This window comes from Oculina patagonica, chromosome 8 (genome assembly GCF_052425735.1).
Source record: "Oculina patagonica isolate OP01 chromosome 8, crgOcupat, whole genome shotgun sequence".
Lineage (NCBI taxonomy): Eukaryota > Metazoa > Cnidaria > Anthozoa > Scleractinia > Oculinidae > Oculina > Oculina patagonica.
Genome location: NC_135765.1, coordinates 15,992,989 through 16,012,398, shown reverse-complemented (window position 1 = coordinate 16,012,398; position 19,410 = coordinate 15,992,989). Strand labels below are relative to the sequence as shown.

Here is a 19,410-nt window from a genome sequence, read left to right as displayed (position 1 = left end):
CACTAAAACTGAATTTTTTCTAAAAAAAAAAAAAGGTATTGACTCTTCTTCTTCTTTCTTAAATTTTGCTTTGTTTTGACCTTCTCCGCAGGCAACTCTAACTTTCAGTTCTCTGCACAGAAGACCGCTGTCGTTATACATTTTTGCCGTGAACTTATCTCAAAACAACTTTGTTTTAATACTAAGGCCTGGTTTATGCGTTGCGTGATCGAATTCAATTTGGACAAAATTGATTTCTTGATATTTCGCTATAGCTTTATCAACTGACAAGATGATGTAAATTTCGATCAAATTTATATGACAAGATCAATTCGTTTTCTGAGCTGTCATTACATTCTGAACATTAGGTGGTCTGAGTACATGTAAAGTTTTGTTCGGGTTCCACTCTGATAACAGTCGTAAACTGATAAAACTGAGGAATGGTGTTTAGTTCCTAGTGGGTGGACCCTCATTTAGAAGTGCCGCGAATGCCCGTGGGAAAGTTTAGAAAGAAAACTTATTAGGTATTAGGGGCGTGGTTAGTTTATGTGTTTATGCCTCAGTGACATAATTGCTCTTTGTTTGCGCCCTACTCTGAATACGAACCATTGGTGTAAGAGGTACCATACTTTCCTAACCGGTACCAAAACAACAAGATTTTTAACCCCTAAATGTTTTACGAGCTTCGTAAAGAGGGCACTCCCCGGTGCTTTAGTTGAAAGTCCTTTTTAAAGACCGCGATTCTCGTTTTTATTGCCCAGCCAAATGACTGCATAACATGACGTGGCCTTAACACTGAGTGCTCGTAGAATCTTTGGTTATTAAAAAAGAATCGGTGTCGGAAATTCTTTGGGTATTGTTTCGCAACAACAATGAGTCCATAGAAAATAATACTGAAAAGAGATCAGGGATATAATTGGAAATAGAAAACAAAGGAAACAAGCGCATGTAAGCATAAATATTTCAGGGTTTTTATTGAAATTCAGTTCACGTTTCATTCAATTAAGTTAGGATGTTTGATTGGCGTTCTTTAATGTATTTGCTTTGTTATTGGACTTAAAAAGTACCATCTTTCACAGCTTAACGTTTCGTTGACGAGATTAAACCGATATAAAGTCGCTTATTACATTGGCAATAAAACTGAGTTATCGAGGTTCATATCTCACGTATACACTACAACCTTACCGTATTTCAAACAAGACTCCAAAAACTTTGACGCTACCCCAGATTGCCACGACTACAGTGAAAAAATTGATATTGTAAATATGACAAAAGAAAATTAGTTCTACAAGGTTTTGTGTCAATAACGTTTGAAGTTCCGTCATTGATGTAAATAACATTTGGGATTCCAGCACGGCATTGCACCTGTCTTCGTCGTTTCGTCATTTTGTTCAGCGTGTGCTTTAAAAGTTTGTTTTCGGTTGTGTGCTCTTCTTCCATTTAAAAACTTAGTATTTTGGATCGCAATTTCGTAGACAAAGGCCTTCGCTGAAACAAAACGTATGTGTTCAAACAAAGGGCCAACAACGTGTTTTGTTTGATTAACCATGAAAAATATTTAAATGCAAATAAAAGTAGCAACCACTTTCCCATTATATAAACAGTCTAATTATTTTTGCATGACACCGAAATCAACGGGTAAAAGTTGTAGTCGATGCTTTGAACCACAGACTGTAACTCAGTGAACAGCGAGAAACTGGATCTTCAAAAATGAATGGACTCTCTTCTCGACGGTGTTTTAAACAGGGTAACTAAACTTCGTGACTATAATTATCAACACTAAAATGAAATCATGGTCAATATCAAATGGCAAATGAATTCCATCATTTTTTAAAATGAATTATCAACAGTTTTGCTCACTGACCGAAGGATACAGGGTACTTTTAATGTATCCGTTGGACATTCAGCTGCGCCCATTAAAACAAAAGGCCAACTTAAGATAAACAGCCGCATTAAAACAAAGACCGTATCCTTTTAATTCTATAGCCAGGAATGTATTTGAAATTGATTAAACAAAAGATGCAAATAATCCCGCCTTTTTGACATTTTATAAGCCGATTGTCTTAACATCATTATTCACAAATCAAGAACTTACAACGCTGAAAGGCCGTGAGGTTGCGTTGAATCACAGGGCTGTAGAAACCACTTCCAAGCTTCCTGGATATCTACTGAGAAATGCGAGGATATTCTTCTGCACGGATGGAACACGGTATTGGCAAATAATGTTATCAAATGCGAGCGTTGTTTTCAATTTGTTATATCACAAAGCTTCGCCAAAATGAACATAAATCAACAAAACTAACGCCTCATTGACGAAAGATTGTCGCTTTTCGACGATGCCGCATATAACTTTACCGTCCATTGAAAGGCTCGGAAAGGCAACCAATTGTTCAGTGAGGAAGAAAAACGCTAAAGAGGTTTTAATACTAAAAAATGGTTGATAATGGGGGACATTAAGACGGACTACAAACAATTAACTTGAAAAGATAGGAAGAAGACCATTTTCGAAAAATATCTTGTTAAGGTGGCTCGACCCAGTTTTTTTCTAGCGATACCTAACAACTTTGAAACCCTGATACTTAAAGGGATTGATGTCAATGACAAAACTACTACATCACATGCATTACACATAGACTGAACTTCAATATGATATAAATTTTTGGGCGATCAGAATGAATATCACGTGGCAATGACGTCACACAGGGTTTTGCTCTGAATCGATTTTTAGGCGGTAACCGCATTTTCTCTCGAGATCCTCCACGCTACGTATTCCTTGGGTGTTTGCCTTCATCTCAGTGGAGTTTCATCGAAATCTACAAGAGGAATTTTGAAATATCTTGGAATTTCTTTTTAGATGGTATAATTTATGCGTAAAATAAAGCCAAGACTTCATATAAAGAAATTTGCTTCTTTTTTATGTTTAATGAGAGGATTTAGCCCCCATTCCTTTTAGAAATGTCCCATATGCTACATCCAAACCTTTAGAAGAAAGAAGACTTGCGCGATTTCGAAATATGTGAAATATATGAATCATAGTGAAGCTCAATGTTTACCTCTATTTACAAATTTTCCGCCTACTTTCGCAAAAAAGCGATTATTTCAAAAACCCGTCGATGAATTTTTTCCAAATTTTTTCAGGGTGACAAATAATCAGTACACCACACAATCCCTAAATTTCATGCTCATTGAAAATATCTAAGGTTGTCTAAACTAAAAGCAAAATTGAGTAAACATTGAAGCGATGTCGAAGTTTTGAATAATTTTGTGCTCTGGGATTTCCTATTGTTTCGATTTAAACACAACATCGAATTCCTGTGCACCACGCGTGTAATGACCACGCTTGGCTACCCTCCGAAAGCTTTCCGAAATGGTTCGGAATATGGTAATATTCTCATCGAGTTCAAGTAAACAATAATGGATGAATGAATACATTTCCAACTGAAGAAAGCAGTCACACAACACCAAACTCAAAGCCGGTTATTTTTTTTATGCCTCCTCAGTCATTTAAAAAAGTAAAACGGACAGAAAATAGACTTCACGTATTATAAGCAAGCTGAATCTGGCGTCCAGTATTTATTAGAAAAGATTGTTTACTTGTTGCATTTCTAAGTTCAACTGAAAGAAGTGGCAGCACTTCAATACAAGAAAAAAACCTAATCTTCTTGTTCTTGGCATTTTTAACTTTTATCTCAACCAAGACGTCGACCCAACAAGAAAAGCTAATGCGTGACAAATTCTTTTCCATTGTTCCCTATTTCGGAAAGAATTCGGAAAGCTTTCGGAAGGTAGCCAAGCGTAGTCATTTCACGCGTAGTGCACAGGAATTCGATGTTGTGCTTAACTCGAAACAAAAGGAAATCCCAGAGCACAAAATTATCTCAAACTTCGACATCGCTTCAATGTTTACTCAATTTTCCGTTTAGTTTAGACAACCTTAGACATTTTCAATGAGCATGAAATTTAGAGATTGTGTGGTGTACTGATAATTTTTCACCCTGAAAAATTTTGGAAAAAATTCATCGACGGGTTTTTGAAATAATCGCTTTTTTGCAAAAGTAGCCGTAAAAATGGTAAATAGAGCTAAACATTGAGCTCTACTCCGATTTAGATAATTTCATATATTTCGAAATCGCGCAAGTCTACTTTCTTCTAAAGGTTTGGATTAGTATATGGGACATTTCTAAAAGGAATGTGGGTTAAATCCTCTCATTTAACATAAAAAAGAAGCAAATTTCTTTATATGAAGTCTTGACTTCATTTTACGCATAAATTGTACCATCTAAAAAGAAATTCCAAGATATTTCAAAATTCCTCTTGTAGATTTCGATGAAACTCCACTGAGAGGAAGGCAAACACCCAAGGAATACGTAGCGTGGAGGATCTCGAGAGAAAATGCGGTTACCGCCTAAAAATCGATTCAGAGCAAAACCCTCTGTGACGTCATTGCCACGTGATATTTATTCTGATCGCCAAAAATTTATATCATATTGAAGTTCAGTCTATGTGTAATGCATGTGATGTAGTAGTTTTGTCATTGACATCAATCCCTTTAAGTATCAGGGTTTCAAAGTTGTTAGGTATCGCTAGAAAAAAACTGGGTCGAGCCACCTTAACTTGATGCATACAAGAAAAACTCATTTCCATGTAATACGTTTACATTTCGTCTTAACTGCAAAACCATTCTCAAAACGGCTGACAAATTAAAAACAGGTTGCACATGATCTTATTTAGTCGTAACTCAATAGACGAAATCCAGGCTAATTACTTGCTTGACCTGTTTTGTAGGCATTAATTTGCTGCGATTGACTATCACTTGCTTCACATGTACAGCTGTATTAGATGCAGCTGGTTTTGCTGAGAAAGTGTCGAAGCGACAAACTACACTCTTGTTCGACTATCTTGTGCCACTCACAACTTATTGAAACCCAAACTAAGGAGTACGATTCTCTCATTTCTTGATCCGCCGCGTTTTTACTTGTATGCCAATATACGAATTCGATTTGGCATGCAAGTAAAAACGGATTTGGCCAATTAAAAGCGCACGGATTGTGGATTTTTGCGATATATTGAGCGGATTCGCGGATTTCGAAAATACAGCAGATCGCGGATTAGCTGAGAATTGAGGCCTGGGTTCCGGACTCTTCATTTAACGAAGTTCGGATCACTTAGGTCGGTCTTCGTCGGTTTGGTGGCGGAATTGTCACACGAACGAGTAATGAAACGAAACTTCTTTAAAAATTGACATGAAAAGTAACATCTACTATCCGTTGCAGTAAAACTATATCACACAAAGTTTTCAAGTAATGCGAAATGACACGATGCAAAAGTCCATTAGTTGCTAGGGGAGTTTTAGTCAGATTAAATAAAATATCGCATGTTATTACATCACTTGAAATTTATAAAAAGCTGAACTTGGTAGAATTCCTTCTGTGTTTGTCCTTATTAGGCATTTTAATATTTTTTTTTAAAAAAAAAAACCACAGTAGTTTCTGTCCAAGAAGAAATTTCATTTCATTGTGTTTGGAAGTTGTACCCTGAGCATTACTGATTGTTTGTATAGCTGCACATCTGCAATTTTGTTCATCACCGCAGTTCATTAAGTACACAAATAATTTGGTAGCTTATTCTTTTAAGTTTTCAGTTCATAATTAAAAGTACCTTTTGTATTTTTTTCCACGAAAGCTCGACAGCTAAACTTATTTTGTTTAATGAAGTTTTCGGATTGCTATTTAAGGGTTATTTCATTCCCCCCTGTTACTGGTCACTATTATTGGGCAAACAAATCTCAGGAAATAACTGGAAATTTAAATTATTAAGACTTTCACTTTCAATATCATAAGTTTGCCTTATCTTAATTTAAGTTCGCTATTTCTTATTTCAAAGCTGTAAATTTTAATTTAAGTTCTCGTTTTTAATTTTTGTAAACTTCCCACTGTTCATATAAGTAATTGCCATCATTTCCTTCTTTATTCTATTCATTTCTATGAAAGGCTTTGTTCACATTGCGAACATCTCATTTGTAGCAACGATATATAAGCGGCAACGTTGTAGATTTTCGACTACATCAACAATAACACTGATGATCCTAAACGAAGTTGGAATGAACTACTGTTGGAACCAAGTTTTGTCTTATCCTTTACGTCAGCAAGAAGACCATTGATGGAGATCCTCGTGTACCTGGAAACCATGACAAGTTTCCGTTTCCAAAAGCCATGCGAGTTCCTTACAGAGCTTAATTCCCTCGTTTTTAGACCGTTTTTCGCAGAGTACAAGTGTCCGTACAGCCAAAAAATAAACACCATCCCAGCATCAGAACTCATCGCCACATCAAGCACTTTTTTTTATTTTAGCTTTTTATGTCAACTTTAATTCTAAAAAGGTTTAATTTTTTGTTTTCATTATTTCAGGCCAAGGCCAGATGCACTATCCTCCAAACTACTCCACGGTAGGCCTCGCTTGTGGCTCGTCACCATTCAACGATGTCGTTGCAACTACCAACAAAGCACGTCAGAATCCGTGTATGTTCTTCTCTTTATCTTTATAGCATAGACCCGGCGTGATTTCAAGTTGAGTGAAATGTGCCCAAGCTTCTCAAGATAGTGAGGTTTAAGTTGACTTGACCAAGCTTCTTTATGAGATTGAGGTTTCATTCGCCTTATCAAGCCTTTGCATTAAAGCGAGGTTTAAATTGACCTAATCAAGTCTCTACATCAAAGCGAGATTTCGCGACTGCTGGCGTTTCACCCCTAGAACTGAAATGGTTCGTCCTCAGATATGGGAAAAATGTGACTCCCAAATGTAAAGTGAAATAAAGTGAGAGGTAGGACGATTTTGTGCTACACCGATCAAAGTCAACTCGACCATCGACCATTTCACTGTTACTACAATTACTATGATTTCATTACCGTATTTATTTGATTTAAAAATGCCTCCCTCGAATAACCACCGCATTATGTTGTGGTGTTTTAAAAGTTTGAGCAAGCCTCAAAAAATATTTTCCTTGATAGTTACAATGCTTTAAGATATTGAAAATATCTTTTCAGACAAGCACTAAAACATTTTTTTCTGTTTCTGAAAATTCAACTGTTCAGTTACCATACTATTGTTAGCAAGAAATAATTGAATTAAATTTTATTTTTAACGCCGCCCTCGTATAAACGCCGCCCTCGAATAAACACCGCATTCGAATAACGAAAAAATTTAATAAACGCAGCGGCGTTTAATCGAATAAATACGGCAAGCGGTGTTTCCTATTAACTTCTTTTGTGTTTATTTTGATAGATTCGAATCCTTCCCTCAGAACGCACTTTCCGTCACATCCCACAACAGTGGAACTTGGGTGTGGCTCATCGCCTTTCAGTGATGCGCCTTCGATGTTCTACCAAACGTCTCGAAATAATCGTTTATCACCATTTCAGCACCACTATCAGCCATATGCACACAGCACGGCGTGGGACACTAAGCGACGTGCAGCACAATCAGTCTCGCCAGTTGAAGGTATGAAACAGCACTGGAAAAGGCAAGCTGATCCACCTCTGTGTCACGACAGCTTTCACCACTGTTATACTCTCATCTGCCACTGCAGTCATGTTCCTTGTCCAAAACGGCGGCGGCAAGAAGAGGCCAGTAATCTTCTCAGTGTGTCTCGGAATTGGACATGTCCAGAGCACCCCAGTGCCGCCAATCCTGACCTGTCTCCAGCGGCGTGCCGCCAGATAGAGTGCAAACTGCTGGGGACAAATCCACAGCCGTGTACAGGAACCTGCCAACAAATCCCAAAGCTATCTCATTTTGATGCGAAAGAAATACAAGAGCCTTTACTTAAAACGGCAAGAGATGAGGAAGTTGAGAAACCCGCCACGAAACAAAGTGACCGAGCCATGAACACCAACTATCAGTATGAAGATAACAAAGTACGACTGAAGAGCGGAAATTCTTCTCTCAATACATCGTCTATCCACTGCACAGCCTCACCTGAACTTCGACTCAAGCATATTCCAGTTGAACCAAAACAGAGTAAAGAGATTCCAAACCCAACCAGTCCATCTGGGGATATTAACATCGGGGAATCCCTAGACGAATCTGATAGCGAATGCATAATCACATATGTTGGGAAGGCCAAGAAAAGTCAGGAAAGTCGCCAGAGTGTGATGCATGCTAACATTCATCAGGAGCGCATGCTGGCAATGACGTGCCAATCTTCGCCATATGAAGAGGACAAATCAAGCAATGTCGCACTCTTTGACAAACAGTCGGAATGCCAGTTATCAACGTGGGATAAAGGTCAAAGGAGTCCAACCAACCCACCACAAAAACTTCAGTCATTTGATGAGGATCCATGGGCGTCTTTAAAGGTCCCGCAGCAAAAACGGTTTGATGAAGGGCCAAGAGTGGACACAGACTATGGTGATTCCCAACAAAGTGAAGACATCAAACAACTGTCAAAAGAGCTGAGTGAGGTACAAAGCTGCACCAAATTAGGTTTCGCTACACATAAAGTGCAGACCAACGCGACGCCTGAAAGACTTGACAACACTAGTTGTGATGACATAGAGCCATGGCCAGGTGATTCAAAATTGTCACGTACTTCCAAATTCTCAAGTCAAGAAGCCAGTGAGGAACACAACCCACTTAGTCCACTGTTGTCGTGTTCTGCAGAATGTAGCATACCCACTGATCCTGTGTATAACGAAGACGATCTTGCAGAAAACGATTGGGCTGGGTACGGTTATGACCACAATGATCTTCCTAGAATTGTGGCTGTGCATACAATTAGCAAAGAGCGCGAGGAAAATGCTTATCGAAAAGAGATGCTCGGAGGCAAGAGGCTGTCTTCAAATGAAAAGAAAGAGTGGTATCGTTTGTTGGAGGATTTATCGTCAAGTGCTGATGGATATCACGAGGTCGAAAATAAAACGACTTCCTCTAACGTTTATGGTCTTTCCAAACCAAGTGGAGCCCGCGCTACTAGTAATCAGCGCTACATGGATCCAAGATATTCGAGGAAAAGTTCTGGTAAGTGCCATCATACTTAAAACAGCAGAATAACGGTAGTTAATTAAACTAAATAACAAAGGGCGTGGCTGTATGTTCGGAGCGAAGCGTCCCGTGTTCAAAGGTCTGAGCAAGATTTGCAACAGCCATTTAAACATACGGTTGCGCCAATGTTAATAACTAACATCTACTTGTACACTTACTGATTAGCCACTCACAAACTAAAATTTTAACATGTTTATGTTTTATTTACAATATAGGTTTGATCATTTACAACGTCCCCAATATCAACACTTTTGTTCTCTCTTTAAGGGCTAGCAGAGAAGCCATGGGGAAAGACGACATTCCTGCCATCAAAGCAACCTCAGAAAGAAACTCAAAGGTTATCCAATTCCCATCTTCACTCCGGCCAGCTACAAGTTGCACGCTTTAGTTCTAGTTCTGTGAAAATACAGAACGACATCGACAATACGATCCGTGAAGATTCTCACTACGTAGACAACAACGAAGGGCATGTTGAGGAGACTGAGAAATGGACCGTGAAGGAACTTCTGCCAACGAAGGAACCAATTACTCCTCAAGTGAACAAGCTCAAAACTTCAAATAAAACCGCTGAAATATTAAGGCAGAAAATAAAGGAAGCTGAAAAGAAAATCGAAAAAGAGAAAATCGCCTGTAGAAAGAACAGTTTATACAAGCTGAAGAACGTACTTGTTTCACGGCTCAAAATACTGGAGGAACAGTTAGGGGAAAAGGGCTAAGTGAAAGGGAAGACAAAACTTTCCTCGGAACTTACAACGCATTCGCAGACATTCGAAGGATATCCAAGTATTCTTGGAAACACCAATGTAAAGTAAATTGTATTTTTGAATGCAGATTTACGTCGAAATGATTGTTTTATTAATCGAGTAGTGTGTTATCACAATTTTGTTCAAATTCGCCAGCGTGTTTAAATAGTCTATTGTGGCGATTGAGCGTGTTTTTAATAGTGTTTTTAAGAGCGTGTTTTAATAGTTGATTGTGGCAATTGAGCGTGTTTGTTAAGTGTGTTTTCATTGTTTTTATGAGCGTGTTTTTAAGTGTTTTTATGAGCGTGTTTTTAATAGTGTTTTTATGAGCGTGTTTTAATGGTTGATTGTGGCAATTGAGCGTGTTTTTTAATAGTGTGTTTTAATGAGCGTGTTTCATTATAAATAGTTGATTTTGGCTATTGAGCGTGTTTTTTGTAGTGTTTTAATGAGCGTATTGTAAACGCAGTGTGTTTATTCTAATAAAATTTTTGTCTAGGAGAGTTTGTGTCCAGTAGTTATTTCTCTTTTGGTTTTTACGCGCTGGGTTAACTGTAATGTGCCATAGGTTAAAAACTGAAAACAATCGCGTAGATTGCAATTAATTGGAAAACTCACTCGTTTGCTGCGTTCGCCCGTTCTACATATTCAGTTAGAGAAATCAATGTTTCACACAGGTAAATCACATGGAAAGCTATGTTTTACAAAACTAAAATCAGGGTTCGTACTCTTTTGAGCCTTTGAAATTCTGAGTATCCATGACCTTTTCCATGACTTTTCGAAGTTTTCCATGACCTAAATTTGACCATTTTTTCTTGAAAATGTTCAAGTTATCTTGATTTCGGGTACGTTTTCCCTTTCTTCACAAAAAACAACCTGCCTTATTTATTCTGTACAATCAATACCATTTTCCATGACTTTCCATGGCCCACACTCAAATTCCACGACTTTCCAGGTTTTCCACGACCCGTACGAACCCCGTAAAATTTAAATGGGTGCGAACTGTAATAAAGTAACATTTATTTGTTTGGTGTTATGGTGTTAGTTAACTGTCCTACAAGCGATCAAGCGGTTCGTGTTCAAGCACTGTCCAGGGTCAGTAGTGTGGGCAAGACACTAACTTTCCTAGTGCTTCTCTCCCTAGTTTGGCCTTCACCTCCACCTACTTTATTCACGCCAAATGGCATATAAGCCTTCTACACTCTGCCGCCAACCAGCTGTCTTGGTCGCTGCAGTGTACACCTCGCCCGACGTCCTCTATCTAGCTCTTTCTCTCTCCTTCTCTAGTATCCTCTTCCATGTTGTTTTGGCCTTGTCCCGCCTCCGAGTCTTAAGTCAGGGTTACCTGACAAAATCCTTGAGATCACCAGCGATGGACCAGCGTCTAAAGAACTTCAGATTTGTTTCTTTGTGCCAGTTAGTCCTAAATTTAAAATTCCAGTATGTTTTGATTTACCGTTAACAAAAACGACCGACCGACCGACGGAACGTACGTTCAAATAAGCGAGCGAGACGAGTGAATAAACACATTAACGAATACAAGAGTTCAAGAACAATATATTGAAAGTTCTCCGTCCACGATTGTGGTAGTTGTGAGCTCAAAAAAGGTGAAAGAACACTGGGAGAGAAAATTCAGAGAAAATACTGCATAAAATACTGCCAGGTATTTCAAGGTTTGAGGACACGTTCTGGAGCTCCGACATTTTTTTTTTTCGACCTCCGACATGGCCTTTTCACTAAGTAACGCAGGTCAGATAAAAACTTTATTTCCTTTTTCCACCAAGCCTCGAGAGTTATGAACAATCGATATTGGGGATGAGACACAAACAGTTACATTAAAACATTTTAAGATTATTGAACACGGCTCTTTTACAAGCAGCGAATCAATGATCTTTTATTTTATTTTTTTAAGCACCGTATTTGCAAAAGGCTTTCAGCAAAACAGGTTCAAATAAAGCAACCAATGTTTTACACATTGAAAGATAAATAACAATAATTTGATTTTACAAATGTTAAAAATTTACATTTAAATCAATAATGCATAGACTGTGTAGAGCCGCCCCCTCCGCTCAAAAAAATCGCGATTTTTTTGAGCGGAGTTGGACGGCTGTACGCAGGCTAAAAGGCTAAACCGAAAAGCCTGGTTTCAGCAAGATATTGGTAAAATGAAAGTTTTACTATGACTATTTCGTAAGATAAAAGGCATTGGGCGATATCTGCAAAATGTAGGAAAGCGCACCCTCCGGGGGCTTGCTGGCTTTGCCTAGAAGGCGCACGCGTTTATTAATGGTAAAACCGTTAGCTGTAACTACATCTTGCCGGCTACTCTGAAATAACTGACAAAAGAGGCACCACATTTTCACGTCTTCCCCCGCCCCTTCCCCCTCTCTGCGAAAACTACTGTCAGGGAAATGCCCGGACAAATATAATCCCATACGCCGAGAATTCGCTTAGCTAGCGATTTTCGTAAACGAAGTTGCTTAGCAACGTGGTGCAAGGCACTATCCCGACGTGAAAACTTGCGGAGTGCTGGAGCATTTTGGATGATTGAAAAATTCTCCATCTCGTTTCGGTATAACGCCTTTTTAAACTGAGACTTGCAGTACAATTTGCCATCTACAAAAGCTATGCTTATAAATAAGCATCGACATAAACCAATCAAATGCCATAAAAGATCTTGTTTGTTTTCTTGGAGGAATCCAACCGTCAAACTAAATCACCCAACAACCACCGGCGTGAGACAAAAACAGTTAAGTGCAACTAGTAAGTCCATGTAGCGAAGTCACCTTGCGCACTTTTGAGGTTACGTTCGTCATACTTGGTGTAGACATGTTCTAACTGACAATGGAGCAAAGTATTTTCCGTATTGAGATCGTTTACTAAAAAGATAACATTGAGGATACTTGCTTCGAAAAGTTGTTAGTCTTGTCCCTCGACAAGTTTTTGTGCTGCTCCTGAGGAAGGAAGACAAGGCTTCTGAAATTTGGTAGCGCTTGAAGTAAATTACAGGAAAAAAATAAAACGTTCGTGCTTAAAAAAAAATTTTTTTGCCGAAGAAATCAAAATTTACCAGCTAAGAACACTTGCGACCAGGCAGCCATGAACCATAGGCATGACCAGTCAGTTATGGCTGGAAAAGTTTCCCCTTTTGTTGCAATTGCTAGACAGGGGTATTTTTTAATAAGGTCGCTGCAATTAAAAGGGCCACCCGGACAACAATAAGAAGTCGATATATAATCAAAAGCATAAAGTATTTTGAAAGCAGTGATTTTGTTTCGAAAATGTTTTAAGTGTAAAAAAGTTAAGTAAAAAAGGGAAACGTTTGTCTGAAACTCACCTACGATGTTTCCCCGCTCGTTAGCTTATACAGACCATGAGAAACTTCACCGCGTAAGTTACATGTATTGATCCATTTGGTGAAAAATAAAGAAGCGTTGGTATGGCATTGGTTGCACAGTTCAGTACTGGCAGTCAACTTAGATAAGCCGCTCTGGAAGTCTGTTGTTGTCTCACACCGTAGTTTCAATACTTACAAATAGCTGAATACGTTCGGACACAATAAAATAATAGTACAAAATTCAAGTGAACAGAAACTAAAAAAACATCACTGACAAAGCGTCATTCTGGTAACAAGAGCCTCCTCTTTACGTTGTGGACCTCTGTAGTAATGATTCGTCTTTTGCTTGGAGTAATTGAATTCCACACTTTAAAACCAATACTTGCGTTTAAGAGCGACGAGAAAGCAACTGAGGAATACTTGGTGTGCATCATAGCGAGTTGTTTAGAGACGTTGCTCTTCCCTGCCGCACCTCTTTCAGAAGCTCTTCCTGTTTTCTCAAGAGCTCCTTAATGCGTACTTCCCGATCTAACGCTGGAGAAAAACAGTGTTCCTCGCTGGTTGAGTCCAACGGGTCACAAAGATCAAGAGGAGCAATGGGACGATTTGTGAAGAGACAAACCTTCTTGCATTGTTGATCGCTTTCAGCATCAGACTCTTTACTCAAGCTCCACGTATCTGTACTCTCCTTGCTTTCCTTTAAGTCCGATTTTAGCGATGAAACTGACCAAACACCTTAGATCAAAAAATAGAACAAAATACACTAGTCAGGCAATACCTGTTACGACAAGAGCCAAGATTCAAAGATTTTCTAAAAATAAAAACAGCGAATCTTTGTTTAATCTTTTATGCAAACTTTCAAGAACTCTCAACTCTTTCAATCTCAAGCTCGAAAAATTAATTTTTCATACAGATTCGCGTACATTTCTGGTAATGTTAGTTTAAAGAATTCAATGATACATGTATGTACATTACTAAGAAGACAACATCCCAAGCTAATAATTTACTGTACCTGTCACCTATTTGCTTGACAGTGATCAACAAGGTAAGAGAAAATAAATTAAATCACTCTTGGATATAGAGTGGTGAAGTGACTAATAGAGGATAATACATGGTTGCGTGAAGATATGAAATTTATCTTCGAGTGTTCACTCGTGAGTTATTGATTTGAACACGAGAAAATTAATTTCATATCTCCAAGCAAACATGTATTATTCTGTTTATTATGTAAACCTACTAATTACAACGTTTTTGACGATTTTCCGACCATTTTCAGAAGATTTTCAAAATGTTGTCCAAAGGTTGTACGAATGTTTCGGAACATTTTCCGAACTTTTCCGAAGATTTCCAAGCAAGATACGAAGATGTTTTGACTTAATATCGATAAACTTTGGCTCACTGAGCATTGAAACGCGACAAACTCAGCAAGCTGATTGGCAAAAATTTTCCTGCTTTGAGTTTGATATCACATGTGTGGATATCATTTTTCTCCACACATGTGTGATACCATTTTTATCAATTTGCTACCACTTGCTATACCACTGCAGTTTATATAATAAAGGCTATTTCTGCTCCTTTTTTTCTATTTCTTTAAGTTACCTGCAGTCCTCTTGAAGATAACTTTGGTACCTCTGGGAGATTTTGAACCAGATCCTGAGCTTTTGGGAGAAACTACTGGTGTGCTCTCATTGGGTGATAATTCTGAATTTACCTCATCTGCACTTAGTGTCTCTTCACTATCAGTACTGTGGAAGCTAGCATACAAATTTTCCCTCGCTATATCGACCTTTCTTGGAATTGACTTCCGTGGTCGCTTCCGGGGAATTATAAAATCAGTTTTCTGCTTATCACCTTCTTGTAGACGTGTTTCCTGATCCAGTGAAGACTTACCAGTTGTTTCACTAGAACCACTAGATGCCTCTTGGTACCTTTTTATGTCCTCAGCAACATCAAAACGTCCAACAAATGTGCCCCCAACAAGTTCTTTCATTGTTTTCAAGGGGGAATTTTGTACACTGTCATAATTGAAGCCTTTAGTGGCTTGTACTTTTTGGCAATTGCTCCCAGTTGCTGCTGTCAAATCTTTGTCTAAGTACAGCGGTGATCTTTTGTCTGTTTCATGTTGGACATGATGATATAAGTTCAGTTTGTCAGGATTTTTTTCTGCCAACACACCAATGTTGGACCAATGAAGACTTTCTAAGTTTCCACTTCTGCTCTTGCTGGCCTCAGAAAAGTTAATAGATTGGGCATTTAATCCATGAGGAATTGACAGACCACCGGAAAGACATCTTCTTGTTCACATGCCCTGACAGTAACAATCCACATAGCTGTGACATTCTTTCTGGTTCTTTTTCCTGACAATTCTTGTCATGGCTTGGACAACATTCCATAGCAGGGTCACTGTAACAGTTGTGTTCTTTCAATAATCTATTACATGGTGGCGATGTCTTCTTAGATACTCTATCAGTAACTGGTTTTGTGACTATTGTGTTCTGATGCTGTGAATCCCTTTGATTCAGTTGTTCCAAGCTGAAAGATGATGACTGAAACAAAAAGTATTTTAAAAAAAAGAATGAAAGCTTGGATCACTCAGATATACTGGTTTCAGCAATTCCACTGGCATGGTAGCCCAAAGCTACTGAAATACATGTAGGAGCCATGATAATAAATAAAACAAACAGTGAAACAGACCAACTTACAATTTTGGCTAACTCTCCTTGTTCTTTCAAATCTGCAAATGATCTTAAATCCCCCTTTGGCTTGATTCTGATCCCAATCATACACCTAGGCAGACCATCCATTATAGAGCTGCGTTGACCTACCTCAAGGGTGTTCAGTCTTTCAGGTGACAAAGTGTGCACAGCAACAACCTTTGGCATGCTGTCATGGTCATAGGCAACACCACCATACATATTCACAAGGGCCCTTTCAGCATTAGTATTGGAGTCACAACATTCACCATGACCGATTAACTCCATTCTTGCACAGCCTGTCAGTGGGCACTTTACTCCTGCAAGATAAATTTCATCAGATACATACTAGTTATGCAACGCTTTCGAGTGGTATACTATGGAATATCCCACGAGTCACTTGTATTTTCTCGGTATACACACGAGCCTTTAGGCGAGTGTGTATACGAAGAAAATACAAGTGACAAGTGGGATATTCCATAGTATACCACGAGAAAGTGTTGTGTAACTATTTTATACCATGCCATAGAAAATACGCTCACTAAATTTCATCGAGAATAAGATCGCAGCGCACAATGGGAAGGTTGGGTTGAATACCGTCGAATATACAACGGCTTTCCTGTATTCTGATTGGCTGTATTTTCTATGGCATGGTATAAAGTAAAATATGCACTGGTGGAAGTCTGATATATTCAGTCAAGATTTAAAGATACCATTTGAAGGCAAAATGCAGTATCCACGAATTTGACTAATAATATTGGTATGTCATGTTACTAAACAGCAAGACATAACCCCATGCTAAATAACAGTAAATAAAGTACTTGTGTTACTATTTGATTCAGTTGGATTTGTCAACAACAGCACTCATTTTATTTCCCTGGCTCCAGTCAAAGGTTGAATAAAGCTAGCCGCCACATAAATCCCTATACAGAGGATAGAATAGTTTGTTTTGTCAGCAGCACTTATCCACTGGATAGTCGGATTTATCTGGTGGATAGCATTATCCACCCTTCGAACAACTAGGCCAAGACTTATTGTCAACAATCCCACAGGAGATTCTCACGTAACAGGCTGCCTGTTACGTGAGAATCTCCTGTGGGATTGTTATACAGGGAAAGGGCTCCTTTTGCTTATTTTGCTAAACAAACAAGCGGAAAAGAGGGCTCACTCATAGTCTATTACACATCCCAAACATATATATTTTCATTTACTTTATTTCAATAGATTATTTTCATTGATAAATCAGGCTTGAGAGTTCCTACATGTAGTTAAACAATGAGAATTGACACTTCACATAATAGGTAACAGCAAGTCCTGGAACAAAAAACAAACCAGTTCATTTGAAGAGTTGTCAGAGCTTTTACCCCCCCCCCCCCCCCCCGCCCCCCCGCCCCAAGACTCACCTTAGCATGTGATCAGCATTTCTATGTTTCTCTTTGTAAGCTACTGACAAAATTATAGAGTTATATGCATTATTCTTAATAAACTGAGGATGCCTAAGTCTGCGAAACATGTCTTCTGTGACTTGAAATAGTGATTTATCCAGTGGATAATATCTATCCTTAGAGCAACCAGGGTCAGGCAACCTAAATCAATACGGTGTTTGCAAGTCTAACCAGTACATGTATGTTTCAAAATGTACTTTAACTATGAAGTCAATAGACATTGCACAGTGAGCATCTACAGTGTAGCTTTGAAAAGGGTCTTTAAAAAGAAATGAAACACTAATCCAAGAAGTGTTTACATGTATAATAAATTAGTATACTTCTTGGATTGCATTGCAACACATGCATGAAATTCTAGAGATAAGACCATTTTCTTCAGTAACTGTTTATATGTAGAGAAAGCAGTAGTTTTCACTGTAAGGACAAAGTTTGTATACCAGGCCAGTCCTGGGAAGTGATATTCTATTAAATATCACAGATATCTGTTAATGCCTGCAGTGAAATGGAAAGGGAGTTGGCCTCACTATCTCAAAACAGAAGACCAAGGTCATAGGATTTGGAGAAATGGATGTAGATGCATGAGAAGAGAAATTTCATATCTCCAAGCAACCATGTATTATTTTGTTTATTATATTAACCCACTGATAAAAAGGTTACTGACAATTTTCCGAAGACTTCCGAGAATTTTCAAAATGTTGTTTGTAGGTCATACGAATGTTTCTGCACATTTCCAAATTTATTTTCAAAAATTTCCGAAGATTACTGAAGATTGCCGAGGAAGATCCAAAGAGGTTTCAGCTAAATATTTCTTAACTTTGGCTCATTGAGTATTGAAACATGGCAAACTCTGCGAGCTGATTGGTCAAAAATGATATCACACATGTGTGGATATCATTTTTATCCACACGTGTTGTACCATTTTTATCGATTTGCTACCACTCACTATACCACTGTATTTTATGTAAATATAAAAAGGTATTACTGTGTAATGAACACCATACCACAGTCAGGGAAAGAACAGCCCAGACCACAGTGTCTCTGCTTCTCTGAAAATTAACATGGTTTAACCACATCTGTTATATGGTTCAGAAATAGCTTCCCAAGTCCCTGTTGAAAAGGAGGCCTGTGCAGTGGTGAATGGGAAGGTGCAACACATGTTTTAGATGACAATGATGATACTAATGCCTTGAATATATCATTTATATAGCAGATTAGCCAAAAAATTTAGGACTAAGCGGGCCAAAAACCAAAAAGACTTCAAGTGTAGAGGGGGGTGATCATATTACAAAAGCAATGTACAAAAATCCCACAAGCTCTCAGCCGCTTTAACCGTCCCTAATTTCCTTGCATTAACTGAATTTCTCCTCGCCAAAATAAAACTAGCGCTCGAAAAGTTTACTTACTACAAGCACAAACTAAGGGCAAACTATAAGAGCGGCGAAGAAAACTAGCTAGGCCGGCTTCGTTTATCGATATCAGCTTTCTCCGGCAATGCGAATTTGTTGTTTACCAAAACACGAGTTTATAGTTTCCCACTTGGGGCGTTAAACTCTTTCGATATCAGCACGAGGTCACAAAAATGCATCTTACCATTTAACTGCCGTGATTTTTCGTCTCTCAATCGATTAACTTCAAAAGCTTCTGCCACATCGAAGCGAGCGTGCGGTGTCGCAACGTCTAAAGCGTTCAACACTCGAATCGTGGATGAGTTCACCTCCGAAAGACGCCTCTTTCTCTCCCTTATCCAGTTTCCTAAGGAGGTAGTCTTCGCCAGTTTTTCATCAGGTGCTTTAGGAAACGCAAAAGGCATGGAAATCTTTTCAAATACCAGCTTGCTAAAACACAATGCAAAGAAATACCACGCACAAAGCTTTGTGAACTTTTGGCGGGAAATAAGCGCCCTACGCGGGAGGTCAATTAAGTCACGTGATTATGTGACCGTTCGCGAGTTTTTCGGGATCCGGGATTTTTTGAGGGACGAGATCTGCAAGATTCAGGAGATTCGAGATTGAAGTTATGAACGGGGCATGCAAATTGGCGATTTTAGGAGGTGGGATTCGGGAAATGTCACTTAGTAAAAGAACCGAGATCAGGAAAGTCCGGTGACAAAAAATAATGCTCTTGTAAAGAAATGGGCCGATTATTTAAACGAAGCCTAAGTTAGACGTGGTCTA

At 38.6% G+C, this 19,410-nt stretch overlaps 2 protein-coding genes across 2 annotated transcripts; one reads left to right on the top strand and one right to left on the bottom strand.

Annotated features, from left to right (window-relative positions):
• The first annotated feature begins 2,077 nt into the window (after positions 1-2,077).
• Positions 2,078-10,258, top strand: LOC144663298 (uncharacterized). Its single transcript, XM_078524198.1, has 4 exons — positions 2,078-2,188; positions 6,387-6,497; positions 7,261-8,994; positions 9,286-10,258. The coding sequence occupies exons 1-4, from the start codon at positions 2,155-2,157 to the stop codon at positions 9,732-9,734; spliced, it is 2,328 nt and encodes a 775-aa protein (XP_078380324.1). The 5' UTR covers positions 2,078-2,154; the 3' UTR covers positions 9,735-10,258.
• Positions 10,259-11,522: 1,264 nt separating this feature from the next.
• LOC144664178 (uncharacterized) lies at positions 11,523-19,104 on the bottom strand. Its single transcript, XM_078525291.1, has 5 exons — positions 18,827-19,104; positions 15,801-16,111; positions 15,399-15,644; positions 14,698-15,367; positions 11,523-13,833 (listed from the first exon to the last, which is right to left on the bottom strand). Exons 1-5 carry the CDS (start codon positions 19,044-19,046, stop codon positions 13,529-13,531), a joined length of 1,752 nt encoding a protein of 583 aa, XP_078381417.1. The 5' UTR covers positions 19,047-19,104; the 3' UTR covers positions 11,523-13,528.
• Between the last annotated feature and the right edge of the window lie 306 nt (positions 19,105-19,410).